This window comes from Typopeltis vanoorti, chromosome 2, assembly GCF_054136105.1.
Source record: "Typopeltis vanoorti isolate ZY-2024b chromosome 2, IOZ_Tvanoo_1.0, whole genome shotgun sequence".
NCBI lineage: Eukaryota > Metazoa > Arthropoda > Arachnida > Uropygi > Thelyphonidae > Typopeltis > Typopeltis vanoorti.
In genome coordinates this window covers 176,541,342-176,568,060 of record NC_143550.1, presented here as the reverse complement: position 1 = coordinate 176,568,060, position 26,719 = coordinate 176,541,342, and the positions used below count along the sequence as shown (strand labels likewise).

Sequence of the window (26,719 nt, the reverse complement as noted above, 5' to 3'; positions counted from 1 at the left end):
TCTTAGTAGGTCCTTGGCGAGATCCAGAAACTGAAACAGTAGAAAAGTAATAATAAAAGGTTAAAACAGTATTATTTCAAAATATCTTAAATTTTACTTTCATTTTTATTAATTATTACTTAATAAACACAAAATGTTTATAAATTGTGCAAAATCAGAGAATCGGTTATTGAGAAAAATAACAATTATTCTGACGAAGTTTCTTCAAAAACGTGTGCTACATCTTTTACTGTCCGACGCACAAATATCAACTTTTTTTTATATCGCATCATCCAACATACGAGAACGTGCAAATTTTGCACGTTCTCGTTTGCACTACAAAACCTCAAAACCAAAATAATCACCACGAGTACAAATTATCGCGTTTGGTTCAAATCGTTTATTTTTATTAAATTCATTTGGCGTTTCGGATGGAGATCACAATTTGAGGATTTTCCAAAATATGAACGAACATACATAACTGCATTTTCGTTCTCCCCCCCCCCCCCCTTTTTTATCGCAGATGATATAACTCAAACTAATTAAATCGAATCAAAATAAATGAAGATAATAATTCATTCATGTCATATTTCTCACGAACTTTATTTTATTTTATTTATTTATTATTATTATTTTTTATGCATCCACTGATGCATACAGAGCATATACACACATTTTAAGAATAGGTAACTCTTTTGCTGGCTTTTTTTCCCCCTTTAGCAGTTTCCTCTTGGAAACTATGATTTTTCATTCACCACAACACGAACCGACTAGAAGAACACGCAATAATTCCAAATATCCTCAGCTTGTTTCCAATCTCCATTTTCTCTTTTCCCCTCTCCTTACCTTTCATTCCTCTTGATAACCAAACGGAGATATTTTTAGTTCATTTTAAATCCTTGAGAGAAGGCCTACTCATTTCCAGTTAGTTGTATTGTTAGAGCCTCCTTAGCTGAGTCTTTCCAACTAATGGGCATCTTTGATACCGACGAAGCCGCTTGGCTGGAAAGATCTGGGTTCCAGCCCGTCTAATAGGACGAAGAAAACGGCTAACTCTCCTTCAATGGAAGGAGAGTTAGCCGGTCTCATTCTAAGGTAATTCCGGGAGGTAATGTTTTTTCCTCCCGGAAACTAGGTTTTTCAGCTCGCAAAACGGGCAACCATCGGATTAGGACCTGCGCAAATAATATATAATGTACCGAACTGATAGCCTTTGTTACTTCGGATGTAATTCTAAACAACCACAACTACAGTAGATTGGGGCAGCTGCAGTAGGGGAGAAATTTTCCGAAGTAAGTTGCTGCAAAGGTGTCATGATAGTGCCACATCGAAAGTCACTGAACTCTTCAGTACTGCCCGTTTCACTGTTGATGTCCCTGACGAGTGCTAACGTGCATGCTTCATTTTACACCTGTACGAGCCGCCATAGTTGTGAGGTATATATATAGCCATATCCACTACTAAGAAGAGGTGTCCGGATATTTTTGATTAGGCAATATATAATGTCGTCCACGAATCTTAGTGGAAGATTTGCAGACGAGAAATTGCTTTCTATTTATATTTTCATTTCATCTAAGTCCACGTTGTTTTTCATTCAATGAGTTATCATTTGAACGTGGCTTTTTCCACCCCAGACTGAAAATCGAGAATATTTGTAATACTGGAAATCGACTTTGGTAAGCAAACTAGACAGACACTGCTAGTAAATAAACTGATTGGGCGAAAACGTTTTTGATATTTGTTCTCTATCTTTTTATTTTATACATATGATATACTGTATATAAATTAAATTATTTTTCTTTTTCCGCTGTTAAGAAAGTTTCTCCTCGACATTTTGCAAAAAATAAAAGGTTTTGATAACTGCCGTTTTATAATATCTCCCTCCGTCTTTCAATGTATATTGCCTAATCCCAAGAGCTTTTTTTAAATTTGTTCACAGTCAACTTTATCGTTATGGAAATCAATGCCATCTAGGACTGCTACAGCAGGTAGTTTGCCAACCATTTATTTTTTTGTGGTTTGTTTATTCCAGATCTTTCTGGATTTGTATTTCTGATGCTTTGTGTTGTATTATAATTAATTTTTGATAATAATGGTGTTTTTGATAGTTCATATAATTTTAATTGCTGAATTTTATTTCCCATATGTTCTGTCTTATAAGTTATCGAGTTTTTGTTTGTTTGTTTGTTTGTGTTTTAATTTCCGCTATTTCGTTTGCTTTCGTCATGCCTTCTGCTAAACAACAAAATTTGCCATTCTGGTTGGCAGTTGTCAATAACTTCTGCCCCATCAGCAGGTTAAGGATTCGAATCCAGCCAGGAGCAAGAAGGGTGATTGTCTTTAGGCGAGAGATAAATTTTACCGCCGGGTGCGAGACCACCGCACCTTTTTATTAGAGCTTTGATTTGCTTGCATAACGTTCTACGAGGGTGGTCTGAAAAGTTCTAGGCTTAACAATGAAAAAAAGAATTAATTTCCAAATTATTTTTATTTTTCAACATAATCTCCCTTAAGACTAATACATTTATTCCAGTAATGCTCCAGCGCCATTATCCCGTCCCTGTAGAGGTTCTCAGTAAGATCTGCAAAATATCCCTCTACAGCTGCAATCACTTCTTGATCCAAAGAAAAACGCTGACAAGCGAGGAAGAGTTTTAGTTTGGGGAAGAGAAAGAAGTCAGAGGGAGCCAAATCTGGGGAATAGGGTGGATGTCCCAACAATTCATAGTGGCGATCCCTTAATTTTCCCAGCCAAAACACCTTTATGGGCAGGTGCATTGTCCTGATGAATGATGATTTTTTTCTTCTGCAAACCGGGTTCTTTTCTCATGAATTTTTTTCGTATAGTCTGGTTAAAAGATCGGAATAATATTCCCCGGTTATTGTTTCACCCCATTTCAAGATGATTAATAACTTTTAGCATCCCAAAACACAGATGCCGTGACCTTTCCTGCTGATGGAACTGACTTTATCTTCTTTGGCGCTGAACAACCAGCTTCTATCCACTGTTTTGACTGCTGTTTGGATTCTGATGTGTGTAATGGCGAATCCAAGTCTCATCCATAATAAATCGACGCACAAAATCAGTTTTATTCTTGTTAAAACGCTCCAAGTACTGTTCAGAGATTTTCATGCGAGTGCGTTTTTGATCTGCTGTGAGCAAGCGCGGCACCCATCTTGCACAAAGCTTTTTCATATGCAACTCTTCATGCAAAATAAATCATACATGTTCTTTTGAAATGTCTATAGTCTCAGCAATTTCAAGCACCTTGACTCGCCAATCATTCAATATCATATCGTGCACTTCATCAATGATTTCTGGTGTTGTTACACTTTTTGGGCGTCCTTCACGTGGATCATCTTCAAGGCTGGTACGGTCACGTTTAAATTTGACAACCCATTTCTTAATTGTCGAAAACGAAGTGTCCATAAACTTGTAGGAACTTCGAATGAATTTCTTTTGGCATTAAACCTTTTACAAAGAATTTTATAACCGCACGATACTCAATTTTATCCATTTCAAGGGATACAGACAACAATTTTGCTTCAGATAGCTGTTTAAACCAAACTACTTGATAGAATGACTTGCACATGGATGCTTATGATAGATGTACCAACTCAGAAAAAAAAAACTTGCCAATAGTGTTGCCATCTATGGTCGAGGCCGAGAACTTTTCAGACGACCCTCGTATGTTTGGTCACTAGTGCGGGATTTCTACAACAGAATAATAATTTTTTTAAAAAAATCAAATAATACAAAATTCATATCCTGGAAGGAAATCACACTGGGAAAAAAGTTAGTGAATAAGAAAGAAAAAATATAAAAAGTGCTTTGGAAACTTCTGTGGATAGGAAAGCAATCGGTTTGGTTAGGATTTTAGTGGAAGTGCACAAAGTTCAACTAACTACTAAGTTACGTTGCGACCCCCCCCACTTGATACTGCCTCTGGCTTAAAAAGCATAAACGTGGTATGAGATCAAGGAAAATATAGATGTTAGAAGTGTAAGAAGAGATGGTACATGAAAGCATAAAGTGAGTGAAAATTAGAATGGTTTCGTAGTCATTGAAGAACGGAAGTGTGGAACCCAGATTTTAAGGACATCGGGAGAGTTCTGGAGTGAGTTACAGACAGTGCTCAGTGAGATTCAGAGTTTGGATTAAAAAAAAAAAAAAAGGCAGAAGGAAAAGTTAAGAAAAATAATGTTAGCGGATTCGATGATTCCCAATGTACAAAGCAAAATGTCTTGAAAGAATGTTTTGCTGGGAGGTACTTTAGATTGTGCAACTCGAGCGATGAAATGATTGTGATGGTTGAAAGAACGATTTAAGAACTATAAAAGTGTGGCAAAGGATTGAAAGGAGATGTTGGGGACTGTTAGATCAAAAGTAAAAGTACTAGGATAGTGATGGTGATTTATAGTTTCAAGGGTTATAGCAGCACACAAGGTAAGATAGCGGGTACGCTAACCACTCGGCGAACCAGGCCGGCCTAGAATAGTACGTGTGCTGCCTAGATACGAATAGTGGAGAATTGAGAAAGGTGTTGATAGTGAATGGAACGAAATGGTAGTTAGAATGAGTAGGTAGAGAGGTTTTATTATGTTGATGTATGGAATAAGTTTGATGGGGTGAAAAGAATTATATGCCAAAGATAGGCTGCATTTAAATACGAGTCAGCGTTTACAAAAAAATAAAAAATAAATATATTGTTTAATGGGAATTAGAGGGTATCACATCAGGAAAACGGGAGTTAATAGGATCGTAGAGAATCAGGACGAGAGAAATCACGTTGACAGGGATGACGAAAAATTGATAGGAAACAAAGAGAAAAGTCTAAAAAATACTCTCCTCTGCATATATATACCGATGCCAGAAGCATAAGGAATACGAGAGAAGAATTTATAGCCTTGGTTTTTTCAGTCCAGCTTGCTTCAGATGACGAAACATGGTTGACTGATAATATTATCTTGATTGGAATTGAAGTTGATGGGTATCATATTTTTAGAGGAGACAAAATAATAAAACAAACAAAAGAAAAAATGAGTTGTACTAACTGATGTGCAATTGAGCTGTATCCATTTAAATTTGAGAGCGATTTTGAAAGCAAGTGGTGTGAAATGTTACGCAAGAGAGAGAGAGAGAAATTCAGTGGGTCCTGTTACAGAAATGAAAGTAGTGAACGAGACAAGAAATGTTCAGGCAAACTATTTTAGGCAGTGAAAAAAATATAGTTATAATAATGAGGGAGGGGATTTTAACTTTCGAAATAAAAAAAAAATAGCATGTAGGAGAAAAGATAGAATTTCTTATTCTTAAGGGATCACTATCCCATAAAGTTGGTGATGATGGAAGGAACTCGTAGACAAAGATTTAATAATAACGTTGGAGAGTGTAATTGTAGACAAAATATCAATATTACTACTATTTGGTGACAGTGGTCGTATAGTCGTGACTTGGGAGGTGCGAATGCATTCAGAGGTATCCGGAATAAGAGGATCTATAGGGCAGGAATTAAGGATCAGAAAAAGAGATTGAAAGAGTTCTACTGAAAAGCAAACACGAAGGAAAAGAGATTAAAATGGTATGGGCTGGGAAATAGTTAAGAAGTATTTTATGATGCCAACAATAGACTGTGAGCCTAAATCAAAAAGAGTTAACAAACGTAGTGTTAAATGGATAAATAGGGAAATTAAGCAAGAATTACAGAAGAAGAAGAAGAGAAGATTATGGAAAAATATAAACTTGGAAGAAGTATACGCAATCTATAAAGTGTAGGCTAGAAGAATGACAAGTATAATAAGGAGGAAGAAGTCAGAGTATGAGAGAAGACTAGCAAAACAGGCTTGAAAAAATCCTAGGGAGTTTTTCTGTCATGCAGTTAGCAAGAGAAAGAAATTACTCTGGTGGATCAAGATACAAGATGATGTAAGAGTGACCAAGGAACAAATTTCAGTAGAACTGTTCAATGATGATTATTTAAAGGTTTTTCATACTAATGGTAGTGATATTCTAAGGAAGCAGGAAGTTGAGGAATAAACTCTGAAGATGAATGGGGTAGTCGCCTTGATGTGAATAAGGTTATTGGACTGAATACGATTTCACCACTTATGAAAGAATGTGTATGAATTGACATTTATGTAATGATTATGAATTGACATTTCCATTGACTTGGTTCTTTGATGAGAGTTTTGGATCTGAAACGATCCCTAACGAGTGGAAAGAGGGCAAGATTGTTTCCATGTGCAAAGGTGGAAGCAAAACATGTTTTTAACCTACCTGTTTACATTTCTAGAGTGGTTGATACGGGTTTAGGGAGACTAGGTGGGTAAGGAAAATATTCTATATAAAGATCAACATGGAGGTCTTGTTTCAGTAATTTGCTTACATTTTATAAGGTGATCACAGTTCTTGAGAGGGAAGGTTTATATAAAGTGATATTTCTGGATTTCGCTAAGACATTTGAGACTACCACATAATAAATTAGCGTATAAGTGATGGCAAATGGGTTTGGATAGTCAATTGGTTGATTAGATAAGAAACTGGCTAATAGATAACAGATGGTTGCGTATAGCGGAGCCGTGTTTCTGAGGCGAGTTACCAGTGGCGTCTCATATGGTTCAGTCCTAGGACCAATGCTGTTTAAATTTGTTAATGATCGTGAGTGGTTTGCATTGGATATTCGGATGATGCGAAGTTGGGCAAAACTATTAGATATAATGCTGATGTATTGGAGCTTCAGAGTGATTTCATTAGACTGACTGTGTGGGCAGAAAACTGGATCTATCAGTTCAACACCAGTAAATGTAAGGTTTTGAACTTTGGAACTCGGAAATGTAATGCTGTGTATCCTTGGAGGCATTGTATTACAGGAAGTGAAGGAAGCGAGGGATATTGGCGGATAGGGAATTGAATTTCAAAAGAAATTGCAAAAGTGATAAAATCAGCACAAAGAAATGCCACTAGGAGGAACTTTTGATAAGGTGGTCATTCCAATATCCAAGGGTATGATTAGACCACATCTGGACTACTGAAAACAGTTTAGTCGCCTGCGTTTCTGGGTGAGAAGCAAGCTCTGGAAAAAAGTTCAGAGGCAGATAACAAAAACAGTAGCAGGTTTGTGGAATACCGACTATGAAGACAGGCTGAATGAATATAATTTGCAGAGTCTGTAAATTGGCGGGGGAGGTATGATATGATTAAGATATATAACTTTTTAAAGAAGTGCTTGCCAGGATATTTTTGAAAGGGCCCTTTGAAAGGTTCTTTCTTAGGGTTAAAAATACGTTGAATCTGTTACAGAAAATATGAATTTATGGCTGGTCGATAGGTTAATTAAAAATCGATGTATAATGGTTATATAATTTAGCCCAGATAAACATGCCAGCACTGTTCTTTTTTTATTTTATATAAATATATTCATTAAAAATTAAATAAGATGAAAAAAAGTATGTTAGAAAGTAAAGAGAAAATTTACACATGCTAATCTATACATGAAATCTTGTGTTATGCGTACATCGGATTGACCACAATGGTCTAACATTACTCATCATATAATTTGCTAGCTGTTGGATTATTTTGTATTGAGTTATCCACTCTAGGGATAGAGGCTTAGCTTTCCTCCAGGAGGTCAGGTTTTCATGTATAAACCTAAAACCGACGTCGAACATATTTTAGTTTTATAGATGAACTGTTAAATTAGGTATATATATATATATAAAGTAGGGATGTGAATGGAAACGGCATGAACGTTACGTGTAGATGAAACTCCTAGTAAAAGGCCAGTAATAATAATTATATAATTAGTAAGAGATTATTGCTTCCTAAGTCTATTCTTTCACTCTTTTCGAAGTAGACCAATGAGGACATCCGTTTTCCCTTTCAGAGTTGATTTCCACTACCTGCCTTCTTACTTTTCTAGTTTTGGTTTGGATGAAAAGTTGCCACGTATCATTCTGTGATCCTTACAATTTTAATTGACTTATACTAAATGGCGCACTTAGTGAATCATTTATGGTTTAAATCAAAATAAAATGTATATTTCGTGATTCCATTTTGGCGACATCAGTATTCACTTTTTTTTTGTAATGAGTGTTCGGAATCATAAAAAATTATTTTCGAAAACTTTGAAAACGGTCGAAAACTTGCACCATGAGAAAACATAATAAGGGCTAACTGAAGGCAAATTAACCGGTTTCATATAGGTGATAAATTTCTAATCCCTCAAACAGCCAAACGGTTCTGAGAATACGCTCATTTAACAGATAAAATATATTTCAGTTGACTGGATTGCTAAGCAGTGCGGTAGTGGCAGTTTTCCCCTTTTGCAGAATGAAAAATCCGAGTTTCTTAGACGAGGATTGAGTCCGGCTAACTCAACCTTCATATGAAAAAACTTCTTTAAAGGTTCGTCGCGCCCTAGACGTTCAAACTCAGGTTTTTCAAACCAAACAGCTTTGTTGATACCGACTGAGCTACGGAGGCTACTGGAGTTACCTCGGCGATAAGTCTCAGACTTTCTGGAGGTGCGCGATAATAATGATAACAATTCTTAAGGTATGCGATCCTCTTTTATGCAGTGAGAATTCCTCCCAAGGAGGTGGCCTTCGCAGTCTAGTCTTGAGAACGCTTTGGTTTTATGAATGTCTTTAAACAATGGACGCTTTCAATACACAACAAAAATATTGGAAGCTTTCCTCGAATCTAGTAAATTTTAAGGAACTTGAAATGAACTATCACATTCATAAAATTCGATCAGTCAGTTATACCCTAAATTTAATTTAAACTATAACAGTATGAAAATCATTCATAGCATGAAAATGTTAATCTAATGAAAGTGACGATTTACAAAACAAAACAAAAAAAAGCTGAAATCAATGAACCCACCCATGAAATTTTCATTAATGAGAAAATTGTTGGATACGTATCAACATTGGGACCTGAAACTCAGTCTGTTAAAAACTAAGTATCTAGCAGTTGGTGATAACGCAACAAATAGATAGAGGTGGAAACTATATAATCAATGGATGACTTCAAGCATGAGGGCTCCATGATGGATGTCTGGCCAGTGTGGTGGACATAGCATTTCGAACAGCACAGCACGAGTAGCTATTAGAACTATGAATGATATTTTATAATCATAAGGTCTCCAAGAAAACAGATGCTGTGATCGTCTGAGGAATACACATATTCTAACAACCTGTTATGAAGAGGATACGGACACGTCCAGAGAATGATAGAAGAACGATGGCCATTGATAATTATGAGCTGGTCTCACCCTGGAAGGAGAAAACGAGGAAGAGCAAGGACTACGTGGAAAGCGACCATTGTGAGAGCGATCAAAAAAAGAAGAATACGGAATGAGGACTGGAGGAATCGCGGAGAGCAGTCAGCTGCTGAAGTGGAAAAAGCTTGAGAAAAAGTAAAACGACAGCAAATCTCTGAACCAGCATTTTTCAAACCAAGTATCGCCAAGTACTCCCATAGTGTAGTGAAATAATTGAAAGGTTTACTTTTTTTTTTTTCTGAAATATCCTCTCTTGTATAGGATGAGTGTATAAGTACGCCATTGATCACTTGTGAATGACTAAAAAAGCAAAAAATTATTTTTTTACTTTAAATTTTTATGTTTTTTTATTTCATATATTTTATGCCTGATATTTATAAAGAAAAAATTATTGCAATGTTTTGAAATAAAAATATTAAGTCGCATATTATATGTTGTGTGTATATACATTTACACACATGTATATACATATACATTTGTGTGTGTATGTGTGTGTGTGTATGTGTATATATATACATATATATATATATATATATATATAATGTAGAAAGTATTTTACCTTGGGTATAATAAATATTAAAGATGCCAAGCTATTTTAAACTTGGTTTTACTCCATTTCCCAAGTAAGCAAACAGACAAATAAGTCAAGTTTGCGCCTGCACGTATTGCAAGTCTAGCTGACCCTCAAAGTAGTGCAAGTCAAGGCAACTCATGGTAAAGGTAGAATAAGCTCTGATCACTATTCTTAATATTTACCCTTAATGCACAGCCCATCTCCTTGAGGAGATGTATATGATGCTATGTATTAAAGGAAAGGGGCCACCACCCAGACCGGTTTCGACCTTTATTGAGGTCGCACATCCTATCCTATCCTATCCTATCCTTCTCGTCCGGGTTGAGTCCCTCCATGAGGGGTTACTGGCGTATTAATGCAGCCGGTTCGCAACTCCTCTGCTGCATCCCTTAAGGACGATATTCGTGACACTGTAATCCGTGTGTGTTCACGGGGCTGGTTTGTCTGCTTGCGGGATGAAAAACTCCAGATAAACTGGGAGGGGGGGGGGAAGGAACACTGCTATCAACGCCCAAGACTGACTAACTTAGCTATGGCTGAGGAAGATCCGTAAGCTCCTCACGTCATCGACGGGAACCGAACCTAGGGCACTCCTTCCCCAGGCATATGGTTGCAAAGCGCATAGCCACTAGGCTAACCGCGCAGACATATATAAACACTTTTTTTTAGGTGGCCTTTTAAATTTTACCGCAATTTTCCCTGCCGGCTTAATCCATTCCTGCTTCTTATGGTACTTTTTTGTAGCTCAGTGATGGACAAAGCCTTTGGCTGGAAAGACCTGGATTCAAATCCCGTCTGGTATGCGAAGTTTTTTTCACCTGAAGGTGAGTTAGCCTGTCTCATACAGAGGTCGTAGAATTTTTCTCCCATAAAGCAGGCAAACCGGCCAGAACAGCACACACATTTAACTAACAATACACATACCGTAGCCTTAGCTGCTTCATCTATAACCTAACTGCAAACAATGACATTTTTAATTTTTAAGCGGTTGAGTTTATTTCCTGTTCTATTGTTGAAGTCTTCAAATTTATACGTAATCTATTTAAATATAGGTTTTCTTTTATTTTTTTTATTAAATGACATTTGTCTGTAGTACTCCTGTCACTCAGTGCCATGATACACTTCTGAACATTTTGGAGAAATTCCGGTTCGAATCCTATCCAGGATACAAAAAAATATTTATAATAACTACTTAAATGAAAGTAACATCGTTTTCAATTTGAAGATGGCAGGTTACGTCACCCAGAAATTCATGTTTGGTTTTCATAGCACGACATTGAGCTTAAATCGGAGTTAACAAAGATATGCAAAAAACGGTGTGTGTATTGATCGTCCAGTTTGAAATATTACACATACCACTTCTACATCATTCCAATCAATCATAATAAAATAATAAGCTAAAGCCTTTTATTCCATTATTAGTAGGCAAGGCTAATAGCCAATCAGAGATAGTTGTCCCTTGTCTATCACTAATTATAGGCTGCCACCGATGAAGAGACCGGCAAACAAGTACTGCCATCTCTTGGTACTTAACCCTAACAGGACAGGTTATTGTCTGAAATAATGTGGGGTATACGGTCGATTTTCTTGAGTTTGTGGGACAAAAAACCCGAGTTTCTGGGAGATGAAACCCACATGCCTGTGCCAGAGATCGACTAACTCGGGAATCGGTCAAACAAAGACTTAGAAAAAGTTCCTCCACTCGGCGACTAGACTTGAACTATGTCTATCTTCAGACAGGCTAGTGCAGTGGATGCAAGAGTAACTTCCACTGCGCTACACGGCTTTCTAATCTATCATATATTACGCATTTCTTATCACCACTTGTTGGGTAAACCCCACACAATAGAAAAACCTGTCATATTAATCAAATTCATAAATGCATGTAAGCCAGCTTGGTTGGCCGAGCTGTTAGTGTATCTGCTCTCCAGCCAAATGGCTGCGGGTTCGAATCTTGGCGTGGGCATGGAGGTCTGTGATTGTCTGTGGAAATACTAGTGGCAAGCGATAGATAGCGTTGGTGGATTTGAGTGGTGGAGACAGAGAGATGTAGATTAGGCGTCTTCCCTCGATGAGTCCTTGGACTCCCTGGAGGTGTCATGTAAAATAATAAATCCTTAATATTTACGAGAATACATTACTTTAAAGTCAGGTTTTAAAACAGCCAGTATCCTGGACAACTTATGCCATTTTTTTAAAAACCAGCATCATTTATACAGCTCTCAAAATCATATATTTAATTTATGTAGTCAGAATATGCAGTAGTCGTAACAAGTCCAAAATTTATCAAGAAATAAACTGACATTACCCAAATTAGAAATATTTCAGTTCTCTGATTTAATTGCGCCACGGCAGATGAAACATCATTTGCATACATACATACATACATCTTCAAGGCCCACCTTTCCTAATTGGGTTGTGGAGGAACAGCTGCAAGAGGAACTTCCAATGGTCACGATCCTCAGGTGTTCTGGTGGGATTCCCAAACGTGTCCACCCAAGGTTTTGGATATAATCTATCCAGCGAGTCCTTGGCCTTCCACGTGGCCTCCCCTCTGGCTTGGAAAAGAGGGCCTGCTTAGGGAGCTTCTCTTGTGGCATTCTGACCAGGTGCCCGTACCAACGTAACTGTGATCTCTCAACACGGAGCAGCAGTGGTTGAGTGTTGAGGGTTTCCCGAATTGCAGAGCTTCTGACTCTGTCGAGTCTTGTCAGCCCCGCAACCCCTCGAAGGAACCTCATTTCAGCCGCTTGGATTCGTGTCCGCATTTTTTCGGTCATTACCCAACTCTCATGACCATAGGTGAGGATGGGGACATAGACTGTATTGAAGACAGCCAGCTTTGCCTTCTGGCTTAACTCCCGCTTCAATACTACTGAACGGCCAAGCTCCCGCAATATTGAGCTTGCTAAGCCAATTCGAGTATCTAGCTCTACGTCCCATTTTCCATCATTCGTGAATATGGACCCAAGGTATTTGAACTTCTCCACCTGCCTCATTGGGACTCCACTTACATGTAGAGTGCACTGGGATGGTTGTCTTGAGACCACAAATGTTTCAGTTTTGGCCACACTGATCTCCATTCCGGCGTCTGCACAAACAGCTACAAACCTATCCAGGGTCCGCTGGAGGTCATCTGTGTAAGAGTTAAGCAGAACTAGGTCATCTGCAAAAAGCAGACGTTTTTTGCAGAAAAAAAATCATTTGCATAGTCCATATTTTGCGCAACCAGGTTTTATATTTAAGTTCATTAACGAGTTCGTCATTTCTGTTCAAGATCACCATAATACAGCAAAACAAACAGAAAAGAAAATATTCTAATAACAATAAACTAGGCCACAGATTTATTTTTTTATTGGAAATGCGTTCACATGGTATGCAACCCCCCTCTCTCTCTTTCAGACATTCAAATAGCCATAATAATCGATTTCCGCAATAGTAAAATACAATTACTTTATAAGTTCTGTCTGGTCATATAACTTTATTTGGCACATGTAACCATTTTTCACAGCCAAATATAATACATTATGTGCATTAGTTTCATAAAAAATACAGGATGATCAAAATCGAAGTATCTCTGTTTAAGGCCTTATGCAGCGCCACCAGAGGGCGATGTATGATGTACCAAATATAGATGTAATTTTTCTGTGTGCATAGGAGGAGAAAAACGACACTAGCATAAATATTTTTATTCACTTCCATTATGCGTTCACTGGCAGTACTGTTCAATGTGCTGCCTTTCCCGTTAAAAATCTTTTGCTGAAAAACAGCCCTGGCACGTTTTCAGGATGATTCCAATAAACCCTGTGAAAAATCTCTTAAGCCAGAAGTCACAGGGGATCAAGATGAGGCGAACGAAGCGAACGTGCTGTGGGAAATGCACGGCTGATCACTCTGGCTTCCGTGAAATGTTCTCAAAGAACCTCCTGTACGGATCGACCAATGTGTGGAGGGGCCCCATCTTGCATGAAAATGACTGAAACCATGCATAGGCACTGCTGTAGCTGTGGCACAAGTTGTTTATCATATCTAGATACTTCTCGGCAGTAACTGAGCAGGTCACAAGACCCGAACAGCGAATGTCCTCAAAGAAGAATGGTCCAATGATAAATGAAGCTGTAAACCCGCACCAGACAGTAACTTCGGGTCAATGCAAAGGAATTTTTTGGATTGCATGCGGTTTTATGATGACATAATTCAGCTCATAGTAAGTGCCCATGAAATACATATATACAGTCATCTCTCGACTTACGTCCTGCCGGATGGACGTAAGTCGATACATGAAATCAACAGAGTTACAGGAGTTAAGGACTTAAGCGTAATAAGTATACTGTCAGTTGAATTTTTAAGCCTTATAAAATTGTATTATGCGTTATTGCCACTATACAACAGGAGAATAATCTCCCGAATCTTTCTTCATAATCACATCTTCATTACCTCCCTATGTGAAGGACAGGCTGCGGCCCTTCTGCTGCAACTTTTTTTTTGATGAAAATGTCCAATGTGCTTTGCTTATTCATTTTCTTTTCACCATAAATTTGTTTATAGCAAACAAACACATCTTGTACTGTATTTTCTACAAATAAGTAGCGTTCCACATTGGGGTTCATGTCTTCAGCCATTTTGAGAACATTGCTAACTGCAGAAAGCATTTCTGCAAGATCCTTCACTGTGAATTGTTTAACCCACCTCTTGTTTCTCTTTTTTCCTCTCTTCCTTTTTTCGTTCCTCCTCTTCTGCAACATGTTGTTCCTCCAGTTCGACCAATTCATCCTTGGTCAGCTTTTCAGGGGCACTTACTATGAGCTGAATTATGTCGTCATCATTCACTTCGAGATTCAGATTGTTTGTTAGGCCCGCTATTTTTTTGCTGAATTTACAAAACTTCCAAAATCGTGCACAAATCTTTTTAATGTCTTTTTCCATATGTCACTCATACATTGAGAGGTCACTTCGTTCCAAGCCACACCAATATTTTTAATAGCATGATAAATATTGAATGCTTGCCAGAATTGCATGCGAGTCTGATCATTTCCTTCAGCGGTAGAAATGGCTTGTGAAAAAGTTCTCCATAGATAATAAGCTTTAAACACTGCAAGAACTCCCTAATTCATCGGTTGGATCAATGTAGTGTTTGGAGGGAGAAACATGACCTTGATCTTGCAGTGAAATTACCGATGTAAGGTGGATGACCTAGAGCATTATCTGGAATTAATAAAATTTTAAATTCTACATTTTCTTTCACACAATAGCTTTCCATTCCACTCGCATAACCAATTGTTTGATTAAGGCATCTTCAAACAATTTTTAAGTCATTCACGACTTCTTATTGCTCTGATAATGAACTAGAGTATGCATCTAATGTTTTTGAAGGCTCGTGAATTCTCACTGCCATATCACAAATGGTTTCAGATTATATCCAGCCACATTATCTCCTAAGATAATCTTAATACGGTTTTAGGAGCTTTGAAACCATAGATTTTAGCACTTTGTGGATGAATGTCCTCTCGAGCATTTTTTCCAAAACAAGGTCGTCTCATCCATATTAAATATTTGTTGTGGCAAATAATTTTCCTCAATAATTTTATCCAATTTCCCCACAAACTCCTTGGCAGCCTTCTTATCGGCATTTGTAGATTCACCATACACTTTCACATTATGCAGTGCAAAACGCTGCTTGTATCTCATGGGATTAAGCGTTGAATTCGTAGTTGGGCCTTGCTTCCTCGTTCAACATGTTGAAGATACTTAGTGCCTTAACAGTTATGGTATACTCCATAGCACTATGAAGTATGCGCTTTTGATTCAGGTCCTCTATCCATGATGCAAGTGGCTTTTTCATATCTCCGATAAGACCTTGTCGTTGCTTCGTCACTATCGTCGATTTAATGGAAGCAGATCCTTTCACAGCCTCTACGATTTTATTCTTATTTTTCAAAAATCAGCGATCACAATGATGGGCTTACCAGTTTCATGCTACTTTATAACTTGCAACTTCGTTTCAAGATCAATTGCTCGTCTCTTTTTCTGTGATCCTTCACTACTTTTTTGATTGGGCATGTAGAGGCCATGTTTCACAAAATCTCGCGAGAATATTTAACGATTCTCAAAGACAAAATCAACAGAGGAACTGTTGAAGGACAGATGCCGATTGCCTAGACAGGTTTCTGCAGATGCGCTGTTGCCACTGCGCATGATGCATTGTTGCTAAATAGAAAACTTTTTATGTTAAAAAAACATTTAATTTTCTTGACCAAAAAGCTCTGGAAAAACTTTTATTGGGATTATATTGATCAAGTGTATATAATAAACAACTAAGTTATACCAACTAGTTTCACCAACTAAGTGTTGGCATCTTCAGGGTACATAACTGATGTAAGGCAATAAAAAGTAAAAAACTGTTACAAACTAAAATCAACCGATTCCAATTATGTTAAAGAACAGAGCGCATAAAATACATTCATAGAGCGTGGATGATCTCACTTGTTGTTATTTAGGAACGTTCTATAGTTGGCACTATAATTCAGTTCTGGCGAGTTGAAGGATCTGATAAGGGTCTTCCAGATCACGGGCAAGATTAGTCCTTGGTTCCTGTTAAGGTTTTGTATACAGCGGGCAACTGTTGTGGCCTCCTTAAAAATTCGGGAATGGAAGTCCTCGTCCATGTAAGGAATTGTGCTTCTATCCCACTCTATGGTATGGTTCGTTCTTGAGAAATGAAAAGCTAAACCCGATTTTTCTTCTCTGTTATTATTGACGTCACCTATGTGACGTCAATAATAACAGAGAAGAAAAATCGGGTTCATAATTCTCTGTTAATAACAGAGAAGAAAAATCGGGTTTAGCTTTTCATTTCTCAAGAACGAACCATACCATAGAGTGGGATAGAAGCACAATTCCTTACATGGAGGAGGACTTCCACTCCCGAATTTTTAAGGAGGCCACAACAGTTGCCCGCTGTACACAAAACCTTAACAGGAACCAAGGACTATCTTGCCCGTGATCTGGAAAACCCTTATCAGATCCTTCAACTCGCCAGAACTGAATTATAGTGCCAACTATAGAACGTTCCTAAATAACAACAAGTGAGATCATCCACGCTCTATGAATGTATTTTATGCGCTCTGTTCTTTAATATAATTGGAATCGGTTGATTTTAGTTTGTAACAGTTTTTTACTTTTTATTGCCTTACATCAGTTATGTACCCTGAAGATGTCAACACTTAGTTGGTGAAACTAGTTGGTATAACTTAGTTGTTTATTATATACACTTGATCAATATAATCCCAATAAAAGTTTTTCCAGAAAACTTTTTACTTTATGCTCGCTTGCGTATTCGAAGGTATAGTCAAAAATGTTATTTATTCCCTTACGGCAGTGGTTCCCAACTTTTTTTCCACTTGTGTACTCCTTGTTTTTAAAATAGCTGTTTTTAAATACTGACACCTTTGTTCAGTGCCTATCTTAATATAAAATAGTTTACTTTTCCGCCATTACTGATTATTTTTCGTGTACATCTGAACGGCCCAGCATATACCCTCGCAGGTACGCGTACCACCGGTTGGAAACCGATGCCTTATGGCATTGGTTTCTCAAACTTTTTCTACAACGGAACACTTCACAAATCCTGAAATTTTCACGGAACACCTTTATTAAGTAGTTATTTTGTAATGTATTAATTAATAATTAATTGGTAATTTAGCTAATTTTTATTATTAATTAGTAATTAATTAAACATCAATTAAACCATCATTACATTTATTTGTGCTGATTTTTATTGACATTTCCCATTCTGATCGCCAAAAATTTATAATGTTATTATGAGTACTTACGAATGAATGCAGACTTTTTCTCCTGTGTGCTGGTAGTTTTCCCCTCCTTTTGTACATCCTGAAGATCGCTTTGTAGGCTGGTGGTGGATGACTCACTATCTGTTGCGTCATAAACACCTTCAATAAGAGATTTCTTAATACCAAAATTAAACAAAGTCCCTTATCTCTTATTCATATTAAAATTTAAATCTGCAGGCCTATTACTTTTAAAAAATCACGGCACTACGGTTTCGAAACTTTCACCCTACAATACGAACTTGCGAAGAAAGTATTCAGTATTACTTGATTTGAAAACCGGATACAGACTACCTTGATCTTCAATTTCAGTGGAAAAATTTTCTTTATATTACCTTGCTAATTGGTCCCTGACATTTGCAACACAGATGTTATTTCGTTCAGTTTTAAGAACACGCCACCCATTGTTGCAATTGGCTTGCAGGCAATTTTTGTGATCGGTCATAAACGGCGGTATTCTCTTTCCCAACTGTTGAAAGATTTCGATGTGTGAAAATTAACGATAATTCATGAATATTTCCATGTTCATGAATTATCGTTAAAATATGCCGCTTGGTCACTGACATTTGCTACACAGATGTCATTTCGTTCAGTTTTGAGAACAGAGGATATGCCACCCATTGTTATAATCCGATTGCAGGCAATTTTTATGACCCGACATAAACAGCGGTATTCCCTTTCCCAAATGTTGAAAGATTTCGACGTGTGCAAATTAACGATACACAGATGGTATTAGGCGTTCTGGGTCTAAGCTTTTCGACATATTCACGAATATTATTATTCGTGAATATGTCGAATATTATTCTCCTCAGAATATTTCTACTATAAAATATTTATTCATGAAAAATGCTTAGAAAACTAAAATGACAAATTCCAGAACTTTTCGCGGAACACAGTTTGAGAAACCCTGCCTTATGGGATCACGGACGTAACTCGAGGGATGACTGTATATGCAAAATTACTTTTATTTTAATCATCATCATCAAATGCCAATGCATGCCTCGAGGGGTGTACAGGATATACTATAATAGTACTACACGAAAAGTTTACATTATTACTAACTTCCTGTTAACAGCTTTTCTCTAAGTTCTGTCCAATCCAATACTTGATCTTTGTATTTTTCTTATTAATTTGCCATTTTTTTCCCTTCTTAAGTTTCACATAGTTCCCTCTAGAAATGAATTATTTTAACGCATTTTATCTTATATATGGGTTTTACGCTTAGTTTAAAATTAACTACTGCTTTTTCTTCAGAAGCATTGAAAATATCAACTGCATTGTGAATGGAGAACCTATTATTATTATTCGTGACACCTCCAAGGAGTCTGAAGACTCATCGCGGGAGGACACCCACTGTACAACTCTGCGTTTCCACTACCAATCATCTGCATCAACGCCATCTAATGGCCACAACCACCACTACAGCTAGTACATTTTGTTTGTAAATTGCGTGTGTTCTGAAGGGCCGATTTGTCTGTATGCGGGATGAAAAACCCTGCTACCGCCGTATGAGATCAGCTAATTCACCTTCAATTGAAAAAGTCCATATAAAGATTCCTCCCGAGAAATCGAATTTAGGCCTTTTCTAATCGAAGGGCGCAACGTACCGTCGTTCTTAAAATGTAGATAAAAATCAGGTTTTTAAAAGAATATAAACATTTCAGTTACTTAGGCATGATTTTTAGAGATGGTAAATTAAATATGGAAATATACAACAGAATCAACAAAGCTGGTATGGTAGGAAGTCAACTGCATAAATTTATAGGGAATAAGAGAGAAATTAGTCAAAACACTAATTAGCTGTATACAGGACGGTGTTCAAGCCAATTTTAACTTACGGATCTGAGAGCTTGGTTAGAAATAAAACACTTGACCAAAGACTAGAGACCACAGATGTGAGTCCTGAGAAAGATTAGGGACATAAACAAATGCCAATATCATATTAAAAATGAGGATATTAGAAAAGATCTTGACATTGTTAGCATTCAGAAATGTGTTAGCAGAGCTAATCTCAGATGGTATGGTCACTTAAACAGAATGGGAGAGGAAAGATTAGCTAAACAATTGTTCTTTGCCAGGATGGTAGGGAAAAAGACCCAGAGGAGGACCAAGATGTAAGTGGATTGATACAGTAAAAAGTGCCTTAGAAGACAGAAATAGATGTTGGAGTCTTGACAGGTAACAGTTTGATTTAGAGAAAAATTGTAGATAGAAAGTTAGTGGTGATGTAAGTTTTTCATGTAGTACTATCATATCCTGTAGGATACAATTTTCAACTAGTGTTTTGAAATGGACTGAATTTTTTACAGAAAAGGAGTTGCCAGTAAGAGGACCAAGCGACCTGGCAAACTGTTGGGCCAGTTTATACGTGGGACTATCTATGCTATCGACTATGGGGCGTAGGGTGTTATTAGGTTTGTGGATTTTTGGTAATCCATAAATAAATACGGGTTGGTTTAACATGAATTGGTTTTATTTTTTGATTATTTCTTTGGGGCAGGAAGTCACTTTTTTTTTTTTTTTTAGTAATTTTCGGACTTTTTCTTTGAGACATAGTGGGGTCTCGATCTATAATTTGGTACGTGGAACCGTCACATAGTGGATCTTGCATTTTTCTGTTGTAATCTTCTTGATCAATGATAACTGTAGTATTTCCTTTATCGGCTTCAAAATCAAAAATCAGCTAACGCCTTTTTATTTCCGTATATACAGGGAGTAGGCGAGGTCGTTTTTAGCCCTATCTAACTTTTTGGAGACTGAGTGGGAAGTTCAATCTCCACTGGTACCCAATTAGAGATAGCTGGCCCAAGGTTGGCACGCAGTAAAGAGAGACGGCTCTACAGGTGCCGCATCTCGTGGTCCCTAACCCTAACACTCGTATTTAATGTCTGAAATATATGGGATTCTACGGTCGATTTTCTTGAGTTTACGGGACGAAAAACCCGCTTGCCCGTGACAGATCGACTAACTCGGGAACCGGTCCGAAAAAGGCTTAGAAAAATTTCCTCTAGCTACTAAACACGTTGCTGCTATTACTACTACTACCTCTAGTCGCCAACTAGAGTCGAAACCAAGTCTTCCTTCGTGCGGCCAAGCGCCGTGGTGAGCAAACGCCACATCCACTGAGCTACACAGGCGTCTTTATCAGCTTTTGTAATAATAATATTTTTATTCTTATATAACTTTTTTAAGGCAGTTCTTTCATTACGTGGTATATTGACTTCCTGGCCCAAAGAAATCATCAAAAAAATAAAACCAATTCATGTTAAACCACCCCGTACCTTATGGATTACCAAAAATAATCCATAAACCTAATAATCCCCTACATCCCATAGTCGATAGCATAAATAGTCTCACGTATAAACTGGCCCAACAGTTAGCCAAATCGAAATCGTGGGGGGGGGGGGCTGCAACTTTCGAAATAAACATACACACTGTAAGTACAGTGTATACGACGTGTTTGGATAAAAAAAATAAATAAATAAACATGAAAAAATATTGGTGCGATTTTCTTTCTTGACTACTATGTATGATAACTACAACACTTTTTTTTGAATGTTAGGCAAGTGACTTTTAATTTATCATCCTACATGTTTCACCGATTCTGCTATCGGCATCTTCAGGGAATACAATTGGTAAGCATATATGAAGGTAACAGACTAGGTTTTTAACTGACAGTTCTAATTCATACAAAATTAGTATTTCCCGAGACACGCGCATTGTCTCGCACAATACTAATTTTGTATAAATTAGAACTGTCAGTTAAAAACCTAGTCTGTTACCTTCATATATGCTTACCAATTGTATTCCCTGAAGATGCCGATAGCAGAATCGGTGAAACATGTAGGATGATAAATTAAAAGTCACTTGCCTAACATTCAAAAAAAGTGTTGTAGTTATTATGAAAAAATATTGCTTATTATCAATAAAATTACACAGTTTGGTATAATTCAAAATTACTTAAAAATAAAATATATTCTTCTTGTTTTGTTTCGAGCGAAAATGTCAATAACTTTTTCCTTGATGTTTGTGTGACTGTTGAAGAATTTTTTCTCTGTTGAAATCATCGCAAGTGCATTTAACCTATCCTGATTCATAGTGCTCATCAGAAATGTTACCAATATGTTATCAAAAAGGACATTATAATTAAAGACATAACAAATGTTATGTCTTTAATTGTAATGTCCAAATATTTAAAGAGACAGAGTAAACTACTACTGGCTCAAACTGCATATAAACAACAGTGAAACTGCGCGACGGACAGTGCCACATTACGCTAATAGCTCGTATCTCACTATGACGTGCATATGCTTGCGCGCGTAGCAATATGACACTGTGGTAAACGCAGTGCCGCTAGCGTCCTTCGCCGTCCTAAGTGCTACAAGATGGATTTTTATTATTTTTTATATATAATAAGAGAATTGTTTAGGGTGGTTGATGATAAAATTAAATATTACAAGCAAATACAGATAAATTAATAAATATATTTATATATCGAGAAAAATTGGGGGTGCTGCAGTTCCGTAGTGCCTATGCACGAGCCGCCCCTGCTCCCCTTGCTGGCAACTCCTCTACTTTTGTAAAAAAATTCAGTCCATTTCAAAACACTAGTTAAAAATTGTATCCTAAAAACTTCAGACATAATGGTTAGTTTTGATGTCACCTCTTTATTTACCAATGTACCACTTATAGACACTTTGGATTTGATCAAGTCTAATTTCCCCCCGTATTTTTGAATTATTCAGATTTACTATGTATGCAGGTTACTTTATGGGAAGGAAAAATCTACAAACAGATTAATGGTACTGCTATGGGTTCCCCTCTTTCCTCCTTTAGCAAACTTTTACATGGAACGCTTTGAAAACAAAGTACTTACCACAGCTACATACAAGCCACTAGTTTGGTTATGCTATGTAGATGATGTGTTTGCCATTTGGCCCCATGGACAAGATACTTTGGATGCATTTGTCACCTACCTAAACAGTCAACACCCCAAAATCCACTTTACAGTAGAAAAAGAATCTAAGAAAAGAAAGCCAACACACAGAAGTTTATCACAATCCCGGCTACAATCCCTACAAAATAGATAAAATACTACACAGCCCCATTACTCCTCCCTCCCCTAATACACAGGAACACAACATGACCATCTCTATTCCCTATGTCAGAGGTGCATCAGAAAAGATAGCCCAAATACTGATGAAACATGGCCTTTGCACCACTTTCAAACTGCACGAAAAAATAGCAACTTTGATCTGCTTACCTAAGGTTAAACTTCACCCTTTAGCACACCCAAGAGTGTACAAAGTTCCCTGTGACTGTAACTTGGCCTACTATGGACAAACAGGAAGATCAGTCAACATCTGCCTGGAAGAACATAAAAAATACATTCATTACTATGGAAAGTCAGGACTGGCAGACCACGCTTTGCATACATCTTCTCACAGGATTAGATGGAAGAAAACGAATGTGCTATTTAGGGGTTGTTACAGATCTGAAAGATTAATTTTTGAGTCACCAATGGCTTTGAAGAATTCTCCTAATCTGAACAAGTATGGATGCATTAATTTGCCAAAAATTTGGGAGACTGTCATCCTAAGAGCAACTCTCACATCGCTGTAATGTTCCCCCCCCCCCCCCAACATTAGAGGGCACCATAAGTAGGACTTTAGATCTTTTGTACAGTGCAATTTTATTATTTTTTTTACTCACTGCCACATATACAAGTGTACTGTGCTCTGATAATGCTGATTTGAAATCCAGCAAAATATAAAACATCTTTTGATTAAATTGTTTAGTGTTATTAATACCGTTAAAAAATTAAGTCATGAATTAACTGTCAACACCTAAGCTTTTCTGTTAGATTAAAAAGTATGTGTTTTATAATCTATGTGATATAAGGGTTTGGAATATTTAGGGTTGCTCATTTTAAAAGAAGCTTGCTACTTTCTTTTATGTTGGTTTTAATTTTGTAGAAGTGCTGTATTTTTAATCTGCATGATCTATTTATCAGCAGCTAATCTTTAGGTATGCTTAATGTTAAAGCAATAATCCATCTGATTTAATTTACTTTTTGTGTATGTGTGGTTTCCACCCACAAAAGGTTATTATAAATCTATATTACACATTTGTATTGTGGGTAAGCTAAGGATTTTTTATTATTTTTTTTGTCATTTTTTATCAATTTTATATATATATTCTGTAATTTTGTTTATTTTTACATAGTCTAGAAACTCTGCTATAGAACCAAATATGGAACTTTTTTAAAGCCACTTCAGGCCTCTAATAAACGGGGCAGTGGTCTCGTACCAGGAGATGAAATTCATCTTCCACCTAAAGGCAATCACAAACATGCATGCCCATGGCAGGATTCAAACCTGCAACCTCTTGGTTGGATAGTGGGTATCCTAACCACTTGGCTAACCAGGCATTGCTTTGACTTTGAATATCAAGCAAGTCCAGTGATCAGGCAGACTTGCTAACATAGAATGAATTTACTATGGTAAATAAATATCACAATATTGACCAGTATGTTACAAAATGTGTTAAAGCATTGCATAATATCATTCTTCCAATAGTAGTTGCAGCTACCAAGTTTAACTCTGCCATTTCCAAGGTAATGTTTATTTCAGTTCAACACTAACATAAGCCATACTCCTCCCCCCTCATCCCAGGCAGGATAGTCACAGTGTCAGTTGCAAAATTTCAGTAAGCTGAAATCGTTGGTATGTTATATATTCAAAATATATTGCAATGGATTTCTAAGCTGTAATGTTACTTAGCAAAACTTTAAATAATAGAACACTCATTTATTATTATTATTATTATTCGTGACACCTCCAAGGAGTCCGAAGACTCATCGCGGGAGGACACTTTATGACATTTTTATTTTTGCTTTACAGATAAAGATTACTACAGATGGCAGTCAACAACAGGGCAGAAGCAGAAAATCGATGAAAGCAGCAACATACTGAGTTATTCTGAGAAGAATGTTTTACCTGTGTATTGTACTATTATGGTTGCTGTTATTTTGGGATTGGCAGCCTATCTGATATTGAGATGGCATTTAAGAAAAACAACAAAACCTCCAATTCGATCAGTGATAATGGATGGCTGTGATGTTCCTTTTTTAGGTAACAAATGCGTAATCACTGACACTGAGAAGTTAAAGAGCAAGTCACTGAAACCAATGTGTAAGTAACCTTATTAAGATTTTATTAATAACAAATTATTATTATTATTAGTGACACCTCCAAGGAGTCAGTAGACTCATCGCAGGAGGACACTCACTGTACAACTCTCCATCTTCACCACTACAACCAATCATCTACTGCCCACCACCACAACTAGTATTTTTTGTCTGTAAATTGCGTGTGTTCTGAAGGGCCGATTTGTCTATGGGATGAAAAACCTGAGTTTCCGGGAAAAAAACCCTGCTACCTCCATATGAGATCGGCTAACTCACCTTCGATTCATGTACTATATCATTGTAAAACCAAGATAAATAAATCCAGTTCACCTTTTTTATTTCTCAAAGGAATTAGGTAGAACTTCCTAATTCTAACTTTTGGACATTTCTTGGTATCAGGTCTCTATCCTTCCTAAGTTGCTAAAAGATTAGTGCAATCTACCAATAAATTCAGACCAAAGCACACAAGGATGTGAAATGCAACTGTCACACTAGTACTACTGTGTGCACTCTTCAGGCAATTTTTCTAAGTGTTTGGGTTAAAATCAAGGTTTCCTGATGGGTGAACCAATTTTATAGCACCAAAGATCAACTACCAGCCAACCAGGTTGGCAGTTTCAATTGTTCTTGGTGCCTTGTTGTTCACATTCATTCTCATTTCTTTTGTATTGCTTTTATTTATTTTCCAACCAATTTTCAGTGATTCCTCTTCTAATGTGGTTAGTTTGTTTTGGATATCTGCCTTTCTGTGAACAATTATACATACATCATCTGCATAGTCTGGATCAGGCGTTCCCAACCCTATGCCCGCAAGCACCATGCCACCCGTCGAACAATATGTGTGTGCCCGCCGCTGTTCAAACATGTGCCGTATAGTTTGAAATAATCACATGCACATCACGCAACAATTCATTTCACTGGCCAATGAAATGCAATGCCAAAGATCGCACTAACTTACATATATATATTTAAATTTTTATATAATGTAAACTTTTAAGTAATAAAACATTTGATTATGTAAACTTTGTATGTATTCATTTAACAAAATGAATTCAAAAAATTTGCTTGAAAAAATGGATGGTGCCCGTCGCCCTACCAGTATTTTAGAATGTGCTCTAGGAAACAAAAAGGTTGGGAACCCCTGGTCTAGATCATCCCAAGTTTTATTTATTTTCCATGATATTCCTTTGGCATGTTTCATTGCTGTCAGGCAGCACCTGGCATTGGAATTTGTTATATTTTTAATCTGTTATTTTCTGTGGCATTTCTTTGTTTTGAAGGAATTTCACACACAATTTCTGGAAATGGACCTGAAGGCTTTTTCATAATCCCAAACAGCAAATATAAAGGAGAGTTAAATTCACCCTACTGTTTTATTATTATTCTTGAGGTGTAAATCCTTATCTAAAATCTTAAAGATTCTTGAAAGAATAATTATGCAGAAAATTTTGCTGACACATAGTAGGTTTATGCCCTTCCAATTATTAGTTTCCCAAATCTCCTTTCTTTGGTATTTTTATTATCATCATCATAAAATTTCTGTTTCCTAAAGGCGTGTACAGAATATTATTATTACGTAACACTTCCAAGGAGTCCAAAGACTCATCGAGGGGAGGACACTCACTCCACAATTCTCCGTCTCCACCACTCAAATCCACGAACTACAGCAAACCACATAATCTACTGCCCACCACCACCACTAGTATTTCCACAGACAATCACAAACATCCATGCCCACGGTGGGATTCGAACTCGCAGCCTTTTGGCTGGAGAGCAGATTTTCTAACCACTCGGCCAACCAAGCTGGCCAATGATAGTACTACATGACGAACTTACATCATTACTA

General features: G+C 37.1%; 1 protein-coding gene across 1 annotated transcript in view; it reads left to right on the top strand.

The window, feature by feature from the left end:
- LOC150109687 (tumor necrosis factor receptor superfamily member 16-like) overlaps positions 1-26,719 on the top strand; it is a 73,610-nt gene that overhangs the window by 29,887 nt on the left and 17,004 nt on the right. Inside the window, exon 3 of the mRNA XM_090409721.1 lies at positions 24,587-24,877. Within this exon, the coding sequence (XP_090265847.1) occupies positions 24,587-24,877 (291 nt within the window). The remainder of the gene's footprint in view (positions 1-24,586; positions 24,878-26,719) is intronic.